At 42.8% G+C, this 20,832-nt stretch overlaps 1 protein-coding gene across 5 annotated transcripts in view; it reads right to left on the bottom strand.

Annotated features, from left to right (window-relative positions):
- VPS13A (vacuolar protein sorting 13 homolog A) overlaps nt 1–20,832 on the bottom strand; it is a 240,710-nt gene that overhangs the window by 78,273 nt on the left and 141,605 nt on the right. For all 5 annotated transcript variants that reach the window (XR_013541528.1, XR_013541529.1, XM_020787771.3 and 2 more), the window contains exons 40-44: nt 14,942–15,034; nt 14,012–14,368; nt 13,363–13,464; nt 4,300–4,458; nt 3,913–4,174 (exon numbers count right to left, since the gene is read on the bottom strand). Coding sequence is in view for 3 of the 5 variants with exons in the window: in XM_020787771.3 (XP_020643430.3) it covers nt 3,913–4,174; nt 4,300–4,458; nt 13,363–13,464; nt 14,012–14,368; nt 14,942–15,034 (973 nt within the window). In the remaining 2 variants the exon portion in view is untranslated. The remainder of the gene's footprint in view (nt 1–3,912; nt 4,175–4,299; nt 4,459–13,362; nt 13,465–14,011; nt 14,369–14,941; nt 15,035–20,832) is intronic.

The following is a 20,832-nucleotide window of genomic DNA, read 5'->3' as shown; positions in this document are numbered from 1 at the left end:
TCTTTTGACATCTGAGGAAGGCAGCCACTGGGCCATGCACTTGGTGAAGACTCTGGGAGCTGTTGCAAGTCCGAAAGGAAGTCTTTTGAATTGGTAAGCTTGGGGCCTGAGTTGGAATCGAAGAAACTGTCTGTGGGAGGGGTGGATGGAGATATGGAAGCATGCATCTCGTAGATCTATGACTATGAACCAGTCTTTTCTGAGAAGAGATAGAACGGAATTGAGGGTTACCATATGGAATTTTGTGGTGATGGCATATTGATTGAGTTCTCTGAGGTCTAGAATAGGTCTTAAACCTCCATCTTTTTTGGTGACTATGAAATAACGAGAGAAAAAACAGTTGCTTTTTGTTGTATAGATTCTATTGCATCCTTGATTAGCAATTTTTTAAATCTCTTCTTGTGGAGTTTGGGACGGTGGAGTGATGATGTGATGCGACAGAGGGAGTTGATGGAAATGGATGCAGTATCTGTTTTGGACAATGGAAAGAACCCAGGTGTTCATGGTGATGGACTGCCAGGCAGGTAAGTGTTTCCAGAGGAAAGGGGGTTGATTTGCAATCTCAGTTGGAAAAATGTCAAATATGATGTTTGGATTTGCAGTCATTGCACCTTTGGATAGGTTGCTGGCAAGGTTTTTGTTTGTATTGTTGTTTAAGGTTGTAGAGGTTCTGATGTTGGGATTTGTATTGGAACCTCTGGTAGGAATTGTAAGGTCGCATCCATTGATTGCATTGGGGGCACTGTTGATAAACACCTCATCTTTTGGCAGCGGAATGCTTCTTCTGAATGTTTTCTAGGATGTCATCAGTTTCAGCATTAAAGAGACCGGTGCCATCAAATGGGAGCTCCTCACTACAATACGTTCTTGGGCATCTTCCGTGAGGCCAGCTGTTTTTAGGCAGGAGAAACATCCAAGCGCGACAGAAATAGCCATGGATTTAGCCGTGGTGTCTACCGTGTGTTTAGCAGAGAACATTTGCTGTTTGGCAACAGAGAGACCCTCCTGTTGGAAGGTTTGTGCTAATACTTTTTTGTCTTCTGGTAAAGAATCAAGAAAAGTGGCCATGTTATCCCAAAGGAAGCACTGATATGCTCCAATAGCTCCTTGGTAGTTAGCTACCCTCATAGTAAAAGCCGCTGATGAGTAAAGCCACCTGCCCATAGAGTCGATTCTTCGACTGTCTTTGTTATGTGGCATAAGGGACTGTCGGTTTCAAGGTCGGGATTGTGAGGCCTTGACAAATATCAAATTTGGGGCCAGCTGTTTCTGGAGAACAAGTGCTCCAGGGTCGTGTATCTGATAGAGATTATTGATTCTTTTTGAGACTGAATGAGAGAAGGCTGGTTTAGTCCAAGATCGCTGAGCGGTGCTAAGAAGAGATTGTAGTATGGAAATATGTACTGGGGTAAGTTGTGTTGCTGGAAATAGGATCATAAAGCTGATCCGCCGGTTCGGCTGTGGGGCAATGGATTTGAAGATCCAGTGACTTAGCCATGCAGATCATGAGTTGAATGTAAGTTTGAAAATCTTCTGCTCAGGATGGAGGATCAACATCTGCGAGGTCAGAATCTGGCAATGTGAGAAGCACAGATGGTGTTTGTGGTCAAGAACCATGTTCTGTGATGTAAGGATCAAGCCTGGAGTCGATAGAACGTTGATCAACTTCAGTGTCAGAGGATGTTGATCATAGTAATGTTGATGGTGGTCTGCCACTGAAGAGTGTAGCATGTCCATGAACATTTGTCAACGTCGAGAGTTGTCAACCAGTATCAATGTCGAAAGTGTGTCCATAGATGGAGGTAAATGAAATGGGATCTCGGTGTCGAGGTCTGAGTCTCAATATTGACGGACATGTCTCGGCTAGTGCAGTTGTTGAGGGCTAGCAACCAAAAAAGATCAAAGTGGAGCATCCATGGACCAGGATGGATATAAAAGGTCATCAATATTGGAACCAGTGTCTCTATGGTGTTGAAAAGGCGGCTGAGGCCGATTTGGTGGACACATAGGTAGGTCTGTAGAGTAAATCAAGGGTGGGGATGCTGAGCGAGAGGAGTGATTTCCATGATTGTGAGTTGTAAAATAATTAGTCACGGGGGCTGCAAATGCTTTGCAGGTGGAAGCGTGTTTCTTGACTGCCCTGATTTTTGCCAGTGGTTGATAGTCATATGATGGCTGCGTGCCTCTAAGTGAAAAGACCTCTTCAACACAAAGGTTGTTGAAATGGAGGTTTGTGACGCGATGCTAATACTGGGCTGGAAGAGGTGGCCAATTGAGTAACCGCAGCTGGCAGGTCAGAGAAGCACTGATTGGGGCAAATTGCCTCATATGATGGATGCGCCTGACAGCACGCTGGTGTCCTTAGAGGCCGTCCCAATGACATAGAATAGGGCACTGTGTCCAGATGACGTTCAGGTTCCTCTCCCTCTGGGGAGACATCAGTGGATGGATTAGGAGGAGAGATAGAGTGCTGGGGACTATTAGGCGAGGAAGTAAGACAGTCTAGTCGCTCGCCCCATGTCTGTGACTGAGAAACCGGTTGATGAGATGGAAGTCCATCATCATCAGAGGGTGAAGCTACAGAAATTAAATCCCCAGGTTCGGAAACCTGCTGTGGAGGGACTGCCGAGGTCTCTGATTTGGTTTGTTTAGATCGGTTCAGTTGCGGAGGACTGGGAATTGGACTGGAAGGAGGCCTATACTTTTTGGAAGGCTTTGATGTCAAAGTTTTTGATGTCAGCTGTTTAGATGTGTGTGTCTTAGAAGTTTTCGATGAAGTGGAAGGAGCATCAGAGTGAGATGCAGTAGCAGAGAAATGATTTTTCGATGATTCTGCAATGGCTTTTTCCATGGCTTTGGCTTGTGAGGTGGTTTTACACACAGATTGAGCCATAGGTTTTGCCAGTTGCAAAGACTGTTCCCAGAGGCTGAGTTCTGAGTCGAGATAGGCGGGAACAGAGGACTCCTCATTCGAAATTTTTACAGTGAGGGAACAAGGTTTGATGCACCTCGCCTAAACAAAAAAGGCACTTTGCATGACCATCCGATAGCGGGATCCTGTTATCGCAAATCACGCAGTGCTTGAACAGGCCCAAAGGGGCCATGAACAATAAAGGGAAGAAAAAGAAAAATTGGAGGGACGGGAGGGTGCAATGGCCAGAGGCTGAGGCATGGAGGAGAAAAACTAAAAACAGTATATGTATCTTTGATTACTAATAAAGAGAAAAAGATTTTTTAAGTTCAGCAGTAAAAATGACTTGTTTCACTTTCTGACTCACTGAAGATAGAAGTAAGAGGCTCATCAAAGCGGCAGTTGAAAGAAACTGAAGGGAGAGTCCTGGTACCAAGGTATTTATACCGAGGGGGAGGGGTCTATTCTAATGTGTTTTTTGCTACCACAGAAGCTCTAGAATATTCCGAAGAGGTTCCGTGCAGGCGCGTATCACCCAGAATGCAATTCACAGAGGCCACGAAGAACCATTTTTCTCTCTGTTTATTTTTCAAAACAAATGCCCCACCCACAGCTGCTATGAGTTCCCATTCACTTTTATTCAAATCGGACTGTCAACTGCTTTTAGAGGAGTATAAATCAGGAGAGTCAATCACAAGTCTTCTACTATGGGCTCATGTGAATGTGACTGAATGCTAATTTGGATATTTCCTGATTTAAAAAGATAGATATTATGGTGAAATTTAGGAGAAATTTGAATACAAAAAAGTGATTTTTATGCACTAGATTAAACAAATTATACCAAAATATCTGAAAATAGGCAAATTGCCTAGGCAAGACTAAATTACTTAAACAGAACTTAATTCTTAAAATAATAGGAATGTTTAAGCTTATTCCATCAGTATACCCATTAGTAAGCAAATCTTCAGATATTTATATAGAATCATTTTATGTCAACTTACTGAGCCAAATGTAGAATATTTTGCTGCTCAGGGTAGTCATTGCTGTGAACTGGTCTTGATCACTTTTACTTCTGACATACTCCATACTTAGACTTTCTCCATCTTCAAGATGAAATGAATTTCCCTTTGGCTCAATGTTAATGACACTAAAGGAATCACTAGGCAAGACTATTGTTGAGACTCCTAAAGAATTCCTTAACACAAAGGGAGCTCGATCTTTTTTGAAGATTTCTGAAGTTTGTGTAGCTGCTTCTGCAAATGCCTAATCCAGCAGGGTATAAAAGATAAAAAAATTAATGGATATTGACACCTAAGTAAAAAAGTAAGAGCAGCCTACATACAAGTTTCTTCATTCAGGACAGTGGCCCAAACTAAAGTTCCTCTTACCGTGCCCAGGTTACTCAACATTAGCAGCCCACATTTGGACAATGTAATGTTCAGCTGATCTTGGGAGTAAATCGTTATCACTGTTTTGTAGTCTGGCACCTTGTAGTGTTCTTCTTCATCAACTGATTCAACTAAAGATTTTTTGGCCTTCTTCTTCATCTTTAAAGAAAGAAAAGAGAGGTTAGTACCATATACAGAAGACTCTTACTGTATATAGAATATTTAGAATATTTGAAACAGTAACATAACTTTTCAAAATTGCTTCTTAAGTACCTCTGAATCCTAAAAACTGAGGTATAACCAAAAGATAGTGAAACAATAGCATCATAAAGAAAGCTACATACAATAAACAACATGAATAAAATAAATATTGTACTCACAACAGCTCCTGTGTCACCTGCTTTGTAAGTCAAGAGCACATCTGCACAAACACTGGCACTGTGTAAGAGGTGCTCTCCATAAAGAAAATATCTTCTGCTTGGCAACAGAAATATTTGCATAGGCAATGAAAAGTTAGGTTACCTACCTGTAATCATGGTTCTTCTAGTGGACCTCTGTGAATTCACACAAATGGGTTTATCCTGTGCCTGCACAGGACGTTCGGAAGATTCTAGAGCTTGGGAAAAAAGAGTCAATTAGTCCCCCACAGGGTATGAGCTCCACCTCCTCAACCTTCCTTTCAGTTTCCCTGGTCTGCTGTTACCATATGGAGTAGATAGATAGAACAGTACCATGACGGACAGAGGGGTGGAAGGGAAAGATGTGTGAATTCACAGAGGTCCACTAGAAGAATCATGGTTACAAGCAGGTAACCTAACTTTCTTCATAGTGGTCTCTGTGAATACACACAAATGGGTGATTAGCAAGCTGACTCACCGGATGGAGGGCCATCATGGCAAGAGGGATGACAGGATCACCCTTCCAAATGTGGCATCATTCTTGGCTCTGACATTGAGGTGGTAGTGCCTGGCGAAGGTCAGAGGGACCAAGTGGCCGCTTTGCAGATGTTGTGAAGTTGAATGCCGCGATGTAAAGCAGTCGATGTAGAGTCAGCTCGGGTAGAATGAGCTTTAAGATGTTCCGGTACCGGCTTGTTGGTAAGTTGGTATGCCAGCTGTATCGATTGCACTATCCACCTTGATAATGTTTGTGGAGAGGCAGGTGCACCCTTGTTAATCCCATGGTAGCACAAAAAAGATGTGGGGAACGTCTGAAAGGTTTGGTTCTGTGGAGGCAGAAGGCAAGAGCTCTTCTCACATCAAGAGTATGGAGCTTATGCTCAATTGGTGTGGATGGAGATGGAAATAGGGTCGGAGGCACGATGGGTTGGTTTACATGGAATTCTGACACCACCTTGGGCAGGAAGGACACATCTAGGTACAGGGTGACCTTCTCAGGGTGCATCTGGAGATATACTTTCAATCAATATTTCTCTTGTAGTGCTTATACTTTCATTCCTGCTTGTACAATATTGTTTAAACGTTTCAATTTCCTTTCCTAACACTCTCAGCTCAATTCACTAACCCTCTCCTTCTTTCTCCTAAACCCTAACTGCCATTTCGCTACATACCTTGAAGCCTGGGCGCGAAGACCTAATGAAGAATAAATGGACTACTGAAAGCAAATGTAAAATGTAACAATATGGTTCAAATATGTATAAAGAAAAATAAGTAATTGCAAATGTAACTTGCCTTTAGGTGAAATAATGATAATCAATGAGTTTAATGGTGTTGAGTAAGTATTAAAATGATTTAAAACGTGTAATATTATTAGAGGGTATGTGGAAAAAAATTTACTAAACTGGTTCTATGTTGTTCATGGAGCAAACCACTATAGGTTTTACTCCATGGAACAAACTTTCTAAGGGGGAAGATATGTAGCGAAATTCCAAAAGGTGATGTCGTTCCTGTCTGTCCATCACAGAAGCTCAAGGGGGAGGAGCCAAGGAGAGGGCAGGAAGGCCGGAGTTAGACAGACAGCTGGACAGTTAGAGAGACAGTTTGAGATGTGGAATGGCAGTTAGGGTTGAGAAGAGAGAAGAAGAGGGTTAGAGAATTGAGCTGGGAGTGTTAGGAGAGGGAATTGAGGAGGTTAAACAATATTGAACAAGCAGGAATGAAGTTACAAGTACTGTAAGAGAGATAGTGATTAAAAGTACATAGTAGTTTGGAATAAAAGTGATTGTATACATAATCCAATCCGTGTTAAAACCTGATAGAGTTCATACTTGATTTACCTTTATGATTTACTTGACAATAAAAGAATATTTGTTAATTAAACCTCTGATTCCTAAGTTCAATAACCCTCAGTTTTGGTAGCACACATGTATAACATAATTGGTATTAGGAGAATACCTGGTGGCAGCGTGAAGGAAAAGGGTGTGATCCCTTGTGAGGGCCAAATAAATAGGGGCAACAAGGTAGATCGCCACAGGGAGAGTCCGATCTGAGAGCAGCCTACTCACTAGCTCTCCTGGCAGATGTAATTGCCACGAGGAATGCCACCTTCAGAGAGAGTAACTTTTCATTACAGGTAGCCAGCGGTTCGAATGGTGGTTTTGTAAGAGCCTCAAGAACAAGCTGCAGAGACCATTGAGGCACAATTCTCTGTGATGGAGGCTGAACGTTCTTTAAACCCCTAAGGAATCTCTTGAGCATGGGGTGTGAAAAAAGTGTAGCAGAGCTAGACCCAGGAGGTTGGTGAGCGACTATTGATGCAATATAAACCTTAATAGTGGAGTGTGTCAGTCCAAGGTTAAAGAGACACATGATAAAGGTAAGTAGAGTCATAAGAGACGAAGGGGGTGGGGTACGTCCCTTAGATGCGGTGAATATGAGGAAAGATTTCCGTTTGGAACTATACAGGTGAGAAGTGGATGGTTTCCTGGCCTGGTCTAAGATTGCATGGAATTCGGGGTTATCCTCCATGCCGCCAGATGTTAGTTAGGCATCCTTCAGTCTCGAAAGACTATGGTAGCGTGCTCTGTATGGAGGGCTTGGAACAGCGCCTAGTGTGGCTGAGAAGGCCAATTCGAGAGTGACAGTCCCTTCCACACTGAAGACAAATCCAGTCTGTCCCCTGTCCGGCTCCCTGGTTTTGCTGCTTTTGCGACTTCCTCTTTGCCTCGGCCTGCTGGGCAAGGGTCTCTTCAAATTGGGAGAGGCCGTGATGCACCGCCTGCCTCCAGGCTGAACGCTCAGATGTCAGGTTTTCCCATCTGTTGAGGTCTATTCCTAAGGCCTTCAGATCTCGCTTGCAGATGTCCTTGTATCACAGTTGTGGTCTCCCTCTGGGGCGCTTTCCCTGCACTAATTCTCCATAGAGAAGATCCTTTGGAATCCGACCATCAGCCATTCTCACGACGTGCCCGAGCCAACGTAGACGTCGCTGTTTCAGTAATGTGTTCATGCTGAAAATTCGAGCTCGTTCTAGGACTGCTCTGTTTGGAATGTTGTCCTGCCAGGTGATGCCAAAAATCCGTCAGAGGCAACGCATATGGAAGGTGTTCAGCTTCCTCTCCTGCCGTGCACAAAGGGTCCACGACTCACTCAAGTACAGAACACAGGCTCTATAAACCTGGATCTTCGTATGTGTCGTCAGCTTCTTATTGAGCCATACTCTCTTTGTGAGTCTAGAGAACATGGTGGCTGCTTTGCCAATGTGTTTATCCAGCTCGACATCTAGAGAGAGGGTGTCAGAGATGGTTGAGCCGAGGTACACAAAGTCATGAACAACCTCCAATTCTTGTGTGGAGATGGTAATAGAGGGAGGTGAGTCCATGCCCTGGCCCATGACTTGTGTTTTCTTCAGGCTGATTGTTAGTCCAAAGTCTTGGATGAGACATCGGGATGAAAGATTGCCCCGTCGTTCTGGGAGAGGAGAGATGGTATCGGAGGTAAGTGGAATAGTTCTCGTGTTATCTCCCTCAGGTGGGTGAACCAGGGTTGTCACAGCCACCATGGGGCGATGAGAATCGCGTCTGTCTGGTATTGGATGATCCCGGCTGCCGTTTTGAGTAACATTGGTATTGGAGGAGAGAGGCAAGTAAGTTCCCCGGACCACAGTACCATGAACGCATCTCCAAGAGATGCTCTGTCCCTGCTTGCTCTTGAGCTGTACCTGGGGCACTTGGCATTGGTACGGGAAGCAAAAAGGTCTAATGTTGGCTGACCCCATCTATGGCAGATGCCCAGGAAGACAGTGTCGTTGAAGGACTATTTGTGCGTCCTGGTGGGAAGTCTGCTTAGGCAGTCTGCCAGGTAGTTCTCTTCCGATGAAATGTGTATTGCCTGTGGGGAAATACGATGGGTACGACACCACTCTCAGAACTTTATGGTGAGATGAAACAGAGGAAGTGATCAAGTTCCTCCTTGTCTGTTTATGTAGTACATGACCATGGTATTGTCGGTCACAAGCTGTATTGATTTTCCCATGATTCTGGGTAGGAAGGCCTGAAAGGCCTTTATGATGGCTAGCATTTTCAGCTGATTTATGTGGAGCGGTCTTTCACCCCTCGACCATAGTCCATGCATCTGCAGTTCCTGCCAGTGAGCTCCCCAACCAGAGGGGCTGGCATCTGTCATCACCTGGATTGATAGGGGCGGCGGCCAGAATGGTCTGCCGATCAGCAGGTTGTGGGGGGACACCCACCACATGAGCTGGGTTGCCAGTAGTGGCTGTACCACGAGCTTTTTTAGCTGGGAGTCTATTTCAGGGTCGAATTGTGACATGAACCAGGATTGGAGTGAACGGAGTTTGAGTCTGGTGTATGAGACCACCGACCTGTGGAAGCCATAAGGCTCAGCAGGTGTTGAACACTGAGAGCGGTGACGGTACTGAGGGGTCAGAAAGGATGCAGTGCTTGACAGATTTTCTCTACTTGGTTGAGTGGTAGGAATGCTTTCGCCCGATGGGTATGGGTATCCAATCACACTCCTATGTAAGTCACTAGTTGTGACAGTACTAGGTGGGATTTCTCTGAATTTATTTGTAGGCCTAATTTGTGTAGGACCTGAAGGGTAGCTCTTGTGGCTATGATGGCCTCCTGATAAGTCCTGGTGACAAGGAGCCAATTGTCGATGTGTGGGAAGAGTTTTATCCCCATGGTACGGAGGTAAGCCATAAAAGGGGCCATGCATTTTGTAAATGTCCTGGGAGATGTAGAAAACCCAAAGGGGGGAGTGGGAAATTGGTAAGTGGTATGCTGGAACCTGAACCAAAGGAATCTTTGATGGGACGGTTGAATTGAAATATGAAAGTAAGCGTCCTTGAGATCGATGGTAGTGTACCAGTTTCCCTGTGACAGAAGAGGGAGAATGGAGTCCAGGGTTAGCACACAGAATTTTTTGTAGAAAATGTATTCATTGAGTTGCCAGAGGTCCATAATAGGCCTGATGCCTCCATCTTTCTTAGGGACAGCAAAGAACTGGGAGAAAAAGAAACCCGTCTGAGTCATTAGGTGGGACTATGACTATCACTCTTTTACTGAGGAGAGCCGAAATTTCCTCCTGTAAAGGTAAGGAGAATGGGGTGGGCTTGATGGAATTTGTCGGGGGAATGTGCAAGAATTCTATGGAATAGCCCCTCTCAATGATAGTCAGAACCCATTTGTCTGATGTAATTTTCTTCCACTGGGGAAGGAACGGAAATAGTCTAGTGGAAATATCAGGGCAATTAAGAATAGGGCTTACCCCTGTGTTGGGATTTCTGAAAGGGCTGCCTGGAGCTTTGATATTGTTGCTGCTCAGATTGCAACATGGTGGATTGAGGCGGCTGGTAGGCACGCTCATGGTGTTGTTGCCTGCTGTACCAAAAGGACTGGTACTGAGGGAGTTGTTGGTAGAATGGCTTCTTATAGGAAGGTTTCGGGTACCGATAAGGCTGGTACGGGACGTAGGATTTAGCAGTCTTTCTCATTTTGTGGATATTCTCCATTATGTCATCTGTCCTAGAATTGAACAGCCTAACTGTGTCGAAAGGAAGATCTTCGATCTTAGTCTTGGTATCCTCCAGGATGTTGGCCGCTCGAAGCCACGCGTGTCTTCTGAGTGCTATTGAAGTACGTAAAGATTTGGAGGCAGTATCAGCGGTATGCTTTGCTGTGTGCCTTTGTTGTCTAGCGAGGGTATTGACCTCTGCATAGATGTTGAGAGCTTCGGTCTTCAATGGATTTGAAAGGGTTTGAAGCAAGGGGAGAATCCTATCCCACAAATGCTTTTGGTAAGCACCCATTGCGTTTTGGTAATTCAAAATCCTAATAAGCAAAGCTGCCAATGAGTAAAGCTTTTTACCAAAGGAGTCAATTTTTCTGCCCTCCTTATTGACCGGTGTGGTGGTAGATCTACTGCGAGACTTGTATTGAGTAGCCTCAAACACAATGGAGTTGGGAATGGGATGTTTCAATAGAAAATCTGAGTCTGAACCATGCGTTTTATAATGGTGTTCAATTTTGCGCAGGATCTGGAGAATTGAAGGAGACTTTTCCCAAGAGTCCTTAACCAAAGTAAGGAGTGCCGGTATGAGGCTCAAACTAGGAGGAGGCGTTTTGTCCTGCTCCATATCATGAAAAATCAAGTCCAGTTCTTGTTGAGGAATTTGTGCATCAAGTTTTAGTGTCTTTGTCATGCGCAAGATAAGTTGTGCATAAGACGTATAGTCCTCGAGAGGGGACTGCAAGATATTGCCAGTGGCACCAGCATCAGGAGTTTCAGATTCGTCAGATGATGATGAGTTGGCACCCATAGACGACTGGGAAGTCGATGGTGGTGGACGTGGTACTGGGGCTGACAGTATAGGGTCAGCATCCGATTGAGTAGATACAGAGAAGGGTTCTGTATCATTGTCGTGGGGACCAGAGTACATTGTGGTAGCCTGTACCGAGGAACGGCCCTTATGAAGTTTGAGTCATTTAGGTGGCGCGGAAGGTGTCAGTATCATTGGTCTCTTCCGGGATGGTGCAGCTTGAGGAGTAGAGACATCCCCTTGGTACTGCAACGATGATTGTTGTGGAGGAGCTATGGAAGGGTACCAGGGTGGTAGCTGGTAGTCCAGTCCTCTGTATTGATCTGTATATCCATAGTTCTGGTATGGCTAGGGATGGTACCACTCAGGTTACAGGTGACCATAAGGAGGTAAACCCTCAGGATTGTAATATTGCTCCTCAAGCCCGGATGGCTGGTACAGAGAGGCATGTTTGCATTTCTCCTTACTTTTCCTAGGAGTGCAAGGAGCAGACTTCTGTTCCGACTCAGTCTCGGTATCTGCCCGCCCTGAGGAACGAGGGCTAGAAGGGGCTATGGCCAGGCTGGATGGTGCAACAGCTCCAAATCGGCCTGAACTCAAAGACATGGTCAGGATATCATGAGCTTAGGCTGGAGGTATAGCGCATTCCTTCCTGTCAGAAAACCCAATATCATCCCTTGAAGACTCCTGTACCGGTATAGGAGGTATAGCAAGAGGTACGGTAGCCAATTTGGCTAAGTCCTTTTGCCTCTTAGGCTTTTCCTTGTCCTTTTTCTTATTTACAGGATCAGCAGACTGTGGCTGAGCCTTGGAAGAAGCCGGCTTAGGCAGTTTTTTAGATTTCTTGGATTTCACAGGTAAAGAAGTTGTGCTGGATAGAGACTGGGCAGCAGGGTTAGTGGTTGATTTAGCAACCTCCTGGCGAGGAGGATTGGAGGAAGAGAGGGCTGTAGCCTCTATAGCAGGGTTGAGAGTATTTTTTTTTGTAAAGAAAAGATTTGAGTCGTTGGAAAAACTCCTGCACGCAGTGCACGACTGGGTGAGGTGGGTTCCCCTAAACAAAAAAGATAAAGATCGTGCCCGTCTCTAAGTGGAATTTGTTGAAGACAAACTGAGCACTTCTTGAAGCCCCGAGGGGCCATAAAACAAAAGAAAAAGGGGGGAACCCGTTGAGGGAAGGGGGGAAACAATGATAGAACAGAAAAATGCAAGCTGTAGGTTCTGAGAAAACAAGTAGAATACTGAGAATAACAAAGAACAATATAGAAAAAATATTAAAGATTGATTTAGCAAAGCTAAAATCATTTCCCTTAGCACTCTAGTCTCCTAACGTCCTACTCAAAGAGCGGAAAAAAGGAAACTGAAAGGAAGGTTGAGGAGGCGGAGGGGAACTAATTGACTCTGCGGGGGGGGGGGCTCTTTTTTTCCCAAGCTCTAGAATTTTCAGAATGTTCTGTGCAGACGCAGTATAAACCCATGTGTTTATTCTTCTACAAAGAACCCCTGACAAGTATTTTTAGTGGAAATATCCACTCATTGGAAACTCAATAGAATACTGGCTATTGTTCGATTCACATTTCACTAGCAAATAAATGGTGAGATGTGCGCAGAGCAGAGACACATATAAACCCTTTAATGTGTTCCCATATACTCCACACAAAAGAACATTGTTCGCACTTCTAAGCCATCTTGTGTTAATACAGAACAGGATAGGGCAGTGTAGGTGGCACCCATCTCAAATGGAAAGACATATTTGGGCCATTAAAATGACAAACTATACCTTTAGAATATATAACGGAACATTCTGAGAATTTTTTCCCATGATGGCCTAGCTGAAGGTAAAGGTAAAGGTAAGGTAAGGTGCTTTTTTGAAGTCACTTTCATTTTTTAAAAATGAAAGTCTGGGTACTAATGGGAGAACCAAAAGTGGTGACTGTATGATGGCTGTGACCCTCCATAGCCCTTGCGGGCAGGCGTGCCTCTTACTCCTAGGTTTGTCCACTTTGGAATGAAGGGATTTCCCAATGTCTTTCTTTTTATCCCAGAACACAATCATCTTTGGGCAGAAGATAAAGTAGATGTGCCTGGATCCATTTTTAAATCTGTCTTCAAAGATGAAAAAACATAAACACATCTTCCATGTTCTCCTTCTTCATTGATGATAGATTTCTACTCAATAGGCAAAACATTATCCTTCTCAAATAATGAAGACATATACATTGTGGCAAGAGCATATATTCAAATTTTTATGATGGAATATCCGTTAAATCTATTAAGTCTATTTATCTTGAACACAAGCCAGTTTATACATCTAAAATTTACCTTCAGTTCTAGAACCCATGGTCTGAACTCATCGCTGCTTTCAATTTCAAGTGGTTCAAGCAATGGCTCCCAAACACCAAACAGCTCATTGTAATAATGTACCTAAAATACAATGAGAAAATTGTTCTGCCATTACCTTTATTAATAACAATGCTTAAAGTAGAATAGTGGAATTAAGTTACACCTCCTGTATCATACTTTTTTTGGGGGGGGGGGGGGAAGATGGAAGTGAATTTCTCCAGTCATTTTTGGCTTCATGGAAAGGGCTGGGAAGGCCCATGGCAGGTCCAGTGTGATGACAATGGTTGCCAGACCCTCCAAAACTGGTTACTCCTGATGTGTACATATACAGGACATCCTTCTACATTTCTGCTTCTAACACCATTTTGATTGGTTCAATGCAATGCTATATTTACTCTTTGAAAATGCTGATTTGAACACTATGCTTTGGCACAGATCATTTTGAAATCATCCGCTGGCAATAGAAAAAATGCATCATATTTGTTGAGGTAAAGCTGCACTCCTCACCCCATGACAGATAACAATTATATCCAATGTGAAAAGATCATTTTGAATACCTACCACATGTTGGCTACAATTCATTAAAAATCTACAATTTTCCACCACAGTAACAGAAACATATGCTCACCTCTAGTTCAAGACGAGAACAAAGATTTATCAAACTGCTCCAGTTTTTCACTTCTCCAGAAAATGAGGATTTTGCTAAAAGCATTGGTACTGTTTTATGACCGACACCAGCTTCAAGAGTTATAACAACAGTTTCTATTCTCATTTTCAAGGTCTCTCCTGTAGGAACCAACTCAGTCACAGAAACAGGATCTTTATTTTCACTTGACTCTTCAAGAAACCACATATTTAAATTTTTAATATCCTTCTTGTCCCAAAGATCAGGTGGTACTGGGCTAATGTCTTTCTCTGAGGTCTCTCCTGCTGGGAAAAGTGCTGAGGTAATTGTCATGACTGTATTCAAAATAATGGGTGACACCTGTGGTTAAAAGGAAAGAAGACTATGTACCAAAAATTTACTGCATTATGAATCCAAAACTACTGCATATTAGAAGCAGCAGCACGCAGGTATGAATATGTGAAGTAGGCATTATTTAAAACAAAATTCTATCTTAATTAATTATCTTGTTTTCCTGAGTTTTTTAAAATTGCATTTATTTCTCTTTTTTTAATAAAATTCTTCCAAACAAGAATTTTAAGTCTATAAAACGCCTGTGACTCAAAGACAGACACACATGGAACTACAGCTATTAACAATTATATTAGAAGGCAACATAATCAAAGGCTTGTTTTAAAAGAGAAGTGTTCAAATAATGAGGAAACAGGGATAGAAAACAAGGGGACATAGCTTCTTTAGGCATATTCCGCTTCCAAAGAGAAAGTCTTCTTGCGCACTGACACCATAAGTGCCTATTTTTCAGGCACAGTCTAAGGAGAAATCCATCAATTGCAAAATATAAAGAAATATACCAAGCTTAGATAGTTGATGCAGCTATTAGTATCATCACATTCATTCTTGAGATTAATGCAGACACATAAATGTTTGACATACCTTAATCATTATGGATTTAATGGAGAGATCAGCTTTCTGAGGTTCTTCACCTGATTGCATCATATCAAAAAACAGATCACAGGGCTGCAATATCTGGATATAAATAAAAAGGAATCAAATTTAAAAACTATATCAAAATGCAGCAAAAAAAATCATGCAAACCTCCCACAAAGAACATAAGTATATACTGCCAAAGAGATGAAGCTATTTCAATTAGTGAAGTGTTTCCCAAAACTCTTGGCTTCATCAATTAACATCTGTATGGAAACAAGGAAAATTCATGTACGTATGCTGCACTGTTGTTTTTGCAGATTTCCTGGTTGAATAAGTATGTCTGACAAGAATGCTGGTCCTGAACTCACTTCTGGGGTTGCATTTTGTCAGTGGTGGTAGCTCTGGGGCCAAGCCAGAGTGGTGGGTGCCATCTCTGGCCGGGCTCCTTCTTCCTGGGATTCATCGGACTGTAATGACCTCTTCCTGCCCAGGCCAATAAGAATGGCCCAGAGGTGCTGGGCTGTCATGGCCAGCCCACTGGGCAATTTAAAACTGCCACCAACTCAAGAGCTCTCTTTTGTTCCTGAGCTTCCCTGGTGAGAACCTGGCAATGGCAAAAGCTGAGGGCAGTGCATGCCTCCAAGGCAACAGGCAGCGGTGAGGAGCGGTGATGTGTGGAGCACACAAAAGGGACAGACTACACAATGGACAAACAGAGAAGCAGCAGTGACAATGACTGAACAGGCAGCAGCAGCAGCATAATACGTATGTGGGAGTGCACAGAAGGGGGAAAAGCCCACAAGGGAAAAGTAGTGAAACACCACAGAAAGTTGTGGAAAGAAAAAGAAAGAAAACAAAAAGAAAAAAAGAGGAGGGGCAAGAAGCTGCAGAAACAGTAATATAAAAAAGCAGAGGAAACAGGGGGACAGCTGGAAGCAAGCAAGTGAGGCAGTACATAAAAAAGAGTGCAGACTTATAAAGATAAGGAAAAAACAAACACAGTAAGACTGCCATATCCACGGGGTCAATATACATGATTTCACTTAACCACAGTTGACTGCATTCAGAAAAAATGTAATAAAAATTGCAGAAATACAGTATAGTACCTGTAAATTCATTAATAAAATTGTGTTTGTTGTTCTGAGTAATGTCACAAAATCTTGTGCAGTGGAAGAAGACACCAAGGATGCTAATAATCCTTTAGGTTTAGCCCATGATGTATACACTATTCAGCTGTTCACTGTTCTCATTACTCAGCTAAGCCCTTATGATACTACAATGCTTGTGTTCAAGTACTTATCTCTCATTTAGCTTAATAATGTATGTAATGGTCTCAAGCACAATAATGCTGGCAAAACCAAAGTGCCAAGGAGAAGTTGTGCTTCCTTTATGGGAAAAGCTGATTTGATAGGGAGAGGGGTGGGGGTGGGGGAGAGAAGGATGCTGAGGTTGCTAGAATTTATGATATGAATGAATCTGTGAAACTGTGGAAAAAATTTGTGCCACTCTTGTCATTACACCTCAGACTGCAAAAGCTACAGTAAAAGTGTGTGACAAGGGCTTATCTGAGGTGGAAAATTTGTGGGGGAAAGACATGAACAGAAAACATGATCCAGTTGATGGTAATGCGTTGCGTCAGAAAGCAATGGGCCTATACAAAGAATTTAGCAAGGGATCTCCTAAAACGAGTGACACCAAGTCAGTTACTGAAAGTAGGGGATAGTTACACAGATTTAGGAATAGGATTTGACTGAGAAATGTAAAACTTACTAGAGAGGCTGCATCTGCTGATGTGAAAGCTGCTGCCACACTGCAAGCACAGTTTAAGGAGATGTTCAATGAGAAAAGATACCATCCAAAGCTAGTTTTCAATTGCAATGAAGTGGGGCTGTTCTGAAAGAAGATGCCCATCAGAACCTACATCTATAAAAGTCCAAAGCAGGCACCAGAGCATAAAGCAGTATTTCCCAGCCTGGAACTCATGGCCCCCAAGGGGTTACAGAGTGTTTTCTGGGAAGTTGTGAGTCACTTTACATGTGTTGTAGCTCTTGTAAAATAATTTATTCCTTTACATTTCAGAGCCAGAGATTAAAGTTAGCATATGTGTGTATGTATGACAAACAAGACTTTTGGTGGAGAAAAAAGGTTGGGAACAAATGACATAAAGTTTGGAAGGACAGATTAACTCTGACACTATGTACAAATGTTGCAGGTCATATGATAAAGCGAGCGAAGAACCCATGTGCTCTTAAAAACAAAAAGAAAAATTATCTGCCTCTATTCTGGGAATATAACAAGAAAGCTTGAGTGAAAGCTGTTTTCTTTATGAATGGTTCCACTAATACTTCATCTGAGAAATGAAAAAAATATTTTGAACAAGAAGTGTTGTCATTTAAAGCCCTATAATTATTAGACAATGCACCGACCATCCTGAATCTGTTTGCTTTGACAATGAAAATGTTGAGGTTGTATTTTTATCTCCAAATACAACCTCACTGCTTCAGCCACCTGATGAAGAGATTATTTGGTGTGTCAAGGCAACACACACTTGCCTGATATTTGACTGCATTCAATCAGCAATTGATGTAAACTCTAATCTGGACATACTGCAATACTGAAAATCTTTCACTATTGCTGACACAATAACATCCATAAAAGCTGCAGTGGATGGATTAAAACCAGAAAAAGCCATCAACAAGTGCTAATAAATGAAGAACTAGTTAAATCATCTACAAAGAAGGAGGGAGATGAAGCAGAAACTGTTGAAGAACCAGCAATGTGCACAGTTGAAAAAAAAATGCTGAAATGTTTTGAATTGCACAGACTTTAAAGGCCAGAGTTATGGAATAAAATCCTTGGATGGAACACAGCATTAAAGGTACTTGTATGATCACCAAAGCATGTAGCAACATTTTGATGAGTTACAAAGAAAGGAAAAACAACTTCCAATCACAATGTTCTTCAAAAAAGTTTCAGCAAAAAAATGTCCAACTATTGAGGCGCCCCAACAATCAGCATAGTCTGCTAATGAAATCCAACCATCAATACTGTCATTGCTCAATGAACCAGGATCACCCAAAGCAGCTGATCCTTCAGATGATCAATACACCTAGCTCTAAATCGCAACACCTCACTTCATTGCATCACGTATGCGCTGAGCCATCATCTCAATAGACCAAATTCTCATAACTTTTATTGTTCAACTTTACTTTCATTATTAGTTATTTCTGTTAATGCCTTACTGTGGAAAATATATACATTAAACTTTAAAAGCAGAGTGTACACTATATATTCGCTCAATGAACCAGGATCACCTGAGGCAGCTCAACCTTCTGATGTATTGTAAAATGATCACTGGAAAGGTTAGGGTTAAGGTTCTGTGCCAAGCACAGGGGGAGAGGCAAAGGGGACAATTGGGAGGAGAACCAATCTGCAAACAGAGAGGGTGTAACCCTAGAGAGAGCCTGCAACACAGAAAGTTTCAGAAGAATCATTTGAAGGATCTGATCATTCTAACATATCTTATCCTTAAAAGCAGTGTTCACTAATATCCGTGGGTTTTGGCATCCATGGAGGCGGGCTTGAAACCAGTCCCCCAAGGATACAGTGGACCTACTGTACTTTAAGGAGTGGGGTGGCCAGCCCCAAACCTTTCAGCTCCTCTTTGTAATCTCTCTCTCTCTCTCTTAAATAAATTAAAAAGTTAGCTAGGGGTGAAGAATCTGTGTAGATTCTTTGGGAGCTTGCCAGGGGTTCAGGCAGAAAGACCTGCAAAGAGGGGAGGCAGGCTGGCAGTGGCATTGGGGAATTTGCAGGTGTGACATACAAGCCAACAATTGTGTGTGTGTGTGTGTGTGTGTGTGTGTGTGTGAGAGAGAGAGAGAGAGAGGGGGGGGGGGTCTGTTTTCAGAAATGGCTTCACAGAAGAGAGCTGAAGGGGAACAAAAAGCACAGGGCCTTAGAAAGAGAAGCTTACGAAGACTTCTATGAAGACCTCCCAGCTGAAGCCTGAAGTACTGGCATGCAGGCAGTAGGCCACAACAGTCTGGCCAAGAGGGTCAGGGTCCAGCAGCAGGCAGAGGCCGGCACAGGTTAAATGAAGAAAGAGTTCAGTGACAACAGCAAAGACTGAGCTGGAAGGAGGCAGAGGAAAGGAGGACACTGGGCACCACAATCCAGGAACAACTGAGGGAGGAGGAGGTGCAGAAGAAACAACAACACTCAAACAGCGCAGGAACATCAGATGAGCCTTCATTGGAAAAGGGAACAGGATGAGGGTTATTGACAGGCAGCAGCCCCATGGTCCAGGTCCTCTTGACTGGGCCTTGTGTAGGAATGAGTGGGGCAAAAGGGCTGTGACAGGGCCAGACGTAGTATGGGCCCCAGGCAGTGTCCATGCAGTGCATCCCTCCTGCCCAGATAGGCAAGTTTAATGACAAAGAGAACCCACCCACTCCCCGCCCCGGCATCTACCTCCCAAAACAGTGGCTGGAGAAAGGCTTGAACATTATGTTATGTGAACATGTTTAAATTACTGAAAGCAGAGGGAGAGTAAGGGAGGACATGGCAATATGAGAAAAGAGAAGGGAAAAAGGAAAAGGGATAAAGCTGACTTTCATTTACCCTTTGATTAGTATGTGATCTTTATGGGAACGGTGACGTCTGTATATTCGGAAAGGAGCTGGCACTTGACTAATCTCATGGACAATGTGCTCTGAGCATGGTCACTTTTGGTTGATGCGCCAGCCATTGAAGATGATGTGGCATTTAGGAAATGTACCTCACAAAGCAGTAGAACCAGATGGGATCTAATTAACAATAAATTAGGGCTGGTCCTGGTTGGCCCTCAGATTTTCTCAAGAAAAGTGTCTTTTTGCAAGCAATCCTTGTAATATTATGAAGTATTTGAATGTGATTTGGTCTTGAACAGGTAATTTAAATATCTTTTAAACTGCCCCTCATTAACTGATCCATATCAATTCAGCTAGCTGTATATTTGGACTCTTCCAGGAAACAACTGGCTATGAGACCTGTTATGGTGAACATCTGCATTTCCAAATTTACAATTATACCAGTGCCTGCATGTGACCAACACTGAACTCCTATAAGTACTGCTCTTCTTTTTTAAATTTATTTTTTATTTTTAACAACTAGGGATAAAGTAAGGAGTACAAAAGGTAGAGGGGATGGGGGGGAAAGAGGGGGAAGGAGAATACAAAATGGTACTGTCATCCAATCTGTTCATGTTGTGATATCAAGTCAACTTTCTGCCTTTCTACAATCTGATTGCCCTCCAGGTTTCAACTTACAGTTAGATCTTAGTTTAATTCTATTCTTTCTACAATCTGATTGCCCTCCAGGTTTCAACTTACAGTTACATCTTAGTTTAATTCTATGTTATTCAAGCACTATCTGGTGACTCAGACCATTTATATAATAAATCCCATCGTCCAGTTGCCTTTTGTATTGGACAGTCTTTCAACACTTCTGATAGAATATCCATTTCTGCTGCTTCCCATATCTTCCCAATGAGTTCCTCTTGTTTCTGTATCTCCAATATCTTCCAATTCTTAGCATAAAGAATTCTGGCTGCAGTGACTATATATATAACTAGGTAGTCCTTTGTCTTATCTATATTGTCTGGTATAATGCTCAGTAAAAACAATTCTGGGGTTAGTGGAACATTACAAAGCAGTGTTTTTTTGTAACAGAGTATGTATTGCTATTCAATACTGTTTCGCCACTCTACAAGTCCACCACATATGGTAAAAGCTTCCCTCTTGTGCTTCACACTTCCAACAAACATTTGACACCTCTGTATAAATCTTAGAAGTATTGCTCTTCTATATGTCTCCTCTAAGTACTGCTCTTCCATGTGACCATACTTACTGTCTCTA

The sequence above is a fragment of the Pogona vitticeps genome, chromosome 2, assembly GCF_051106095.1.
Source record: "Pogona vitticeps strain Pit_001003342236 chromosome 2, PviZW2.1, whole genome shotgun sequence".
In the NCBI taxonomy this organism is placed as follows: Eukaryota; Metazoa; Chordata; class Lepidosauria; order Squamata; family Agamidae; genus Pogona; species Pogona vitticeps.
The sequence above is the reverse complement of the archived record's forward strand: the minus strand, read 5'-3'. Positions and strand labels throughout refer to the sequence as shown.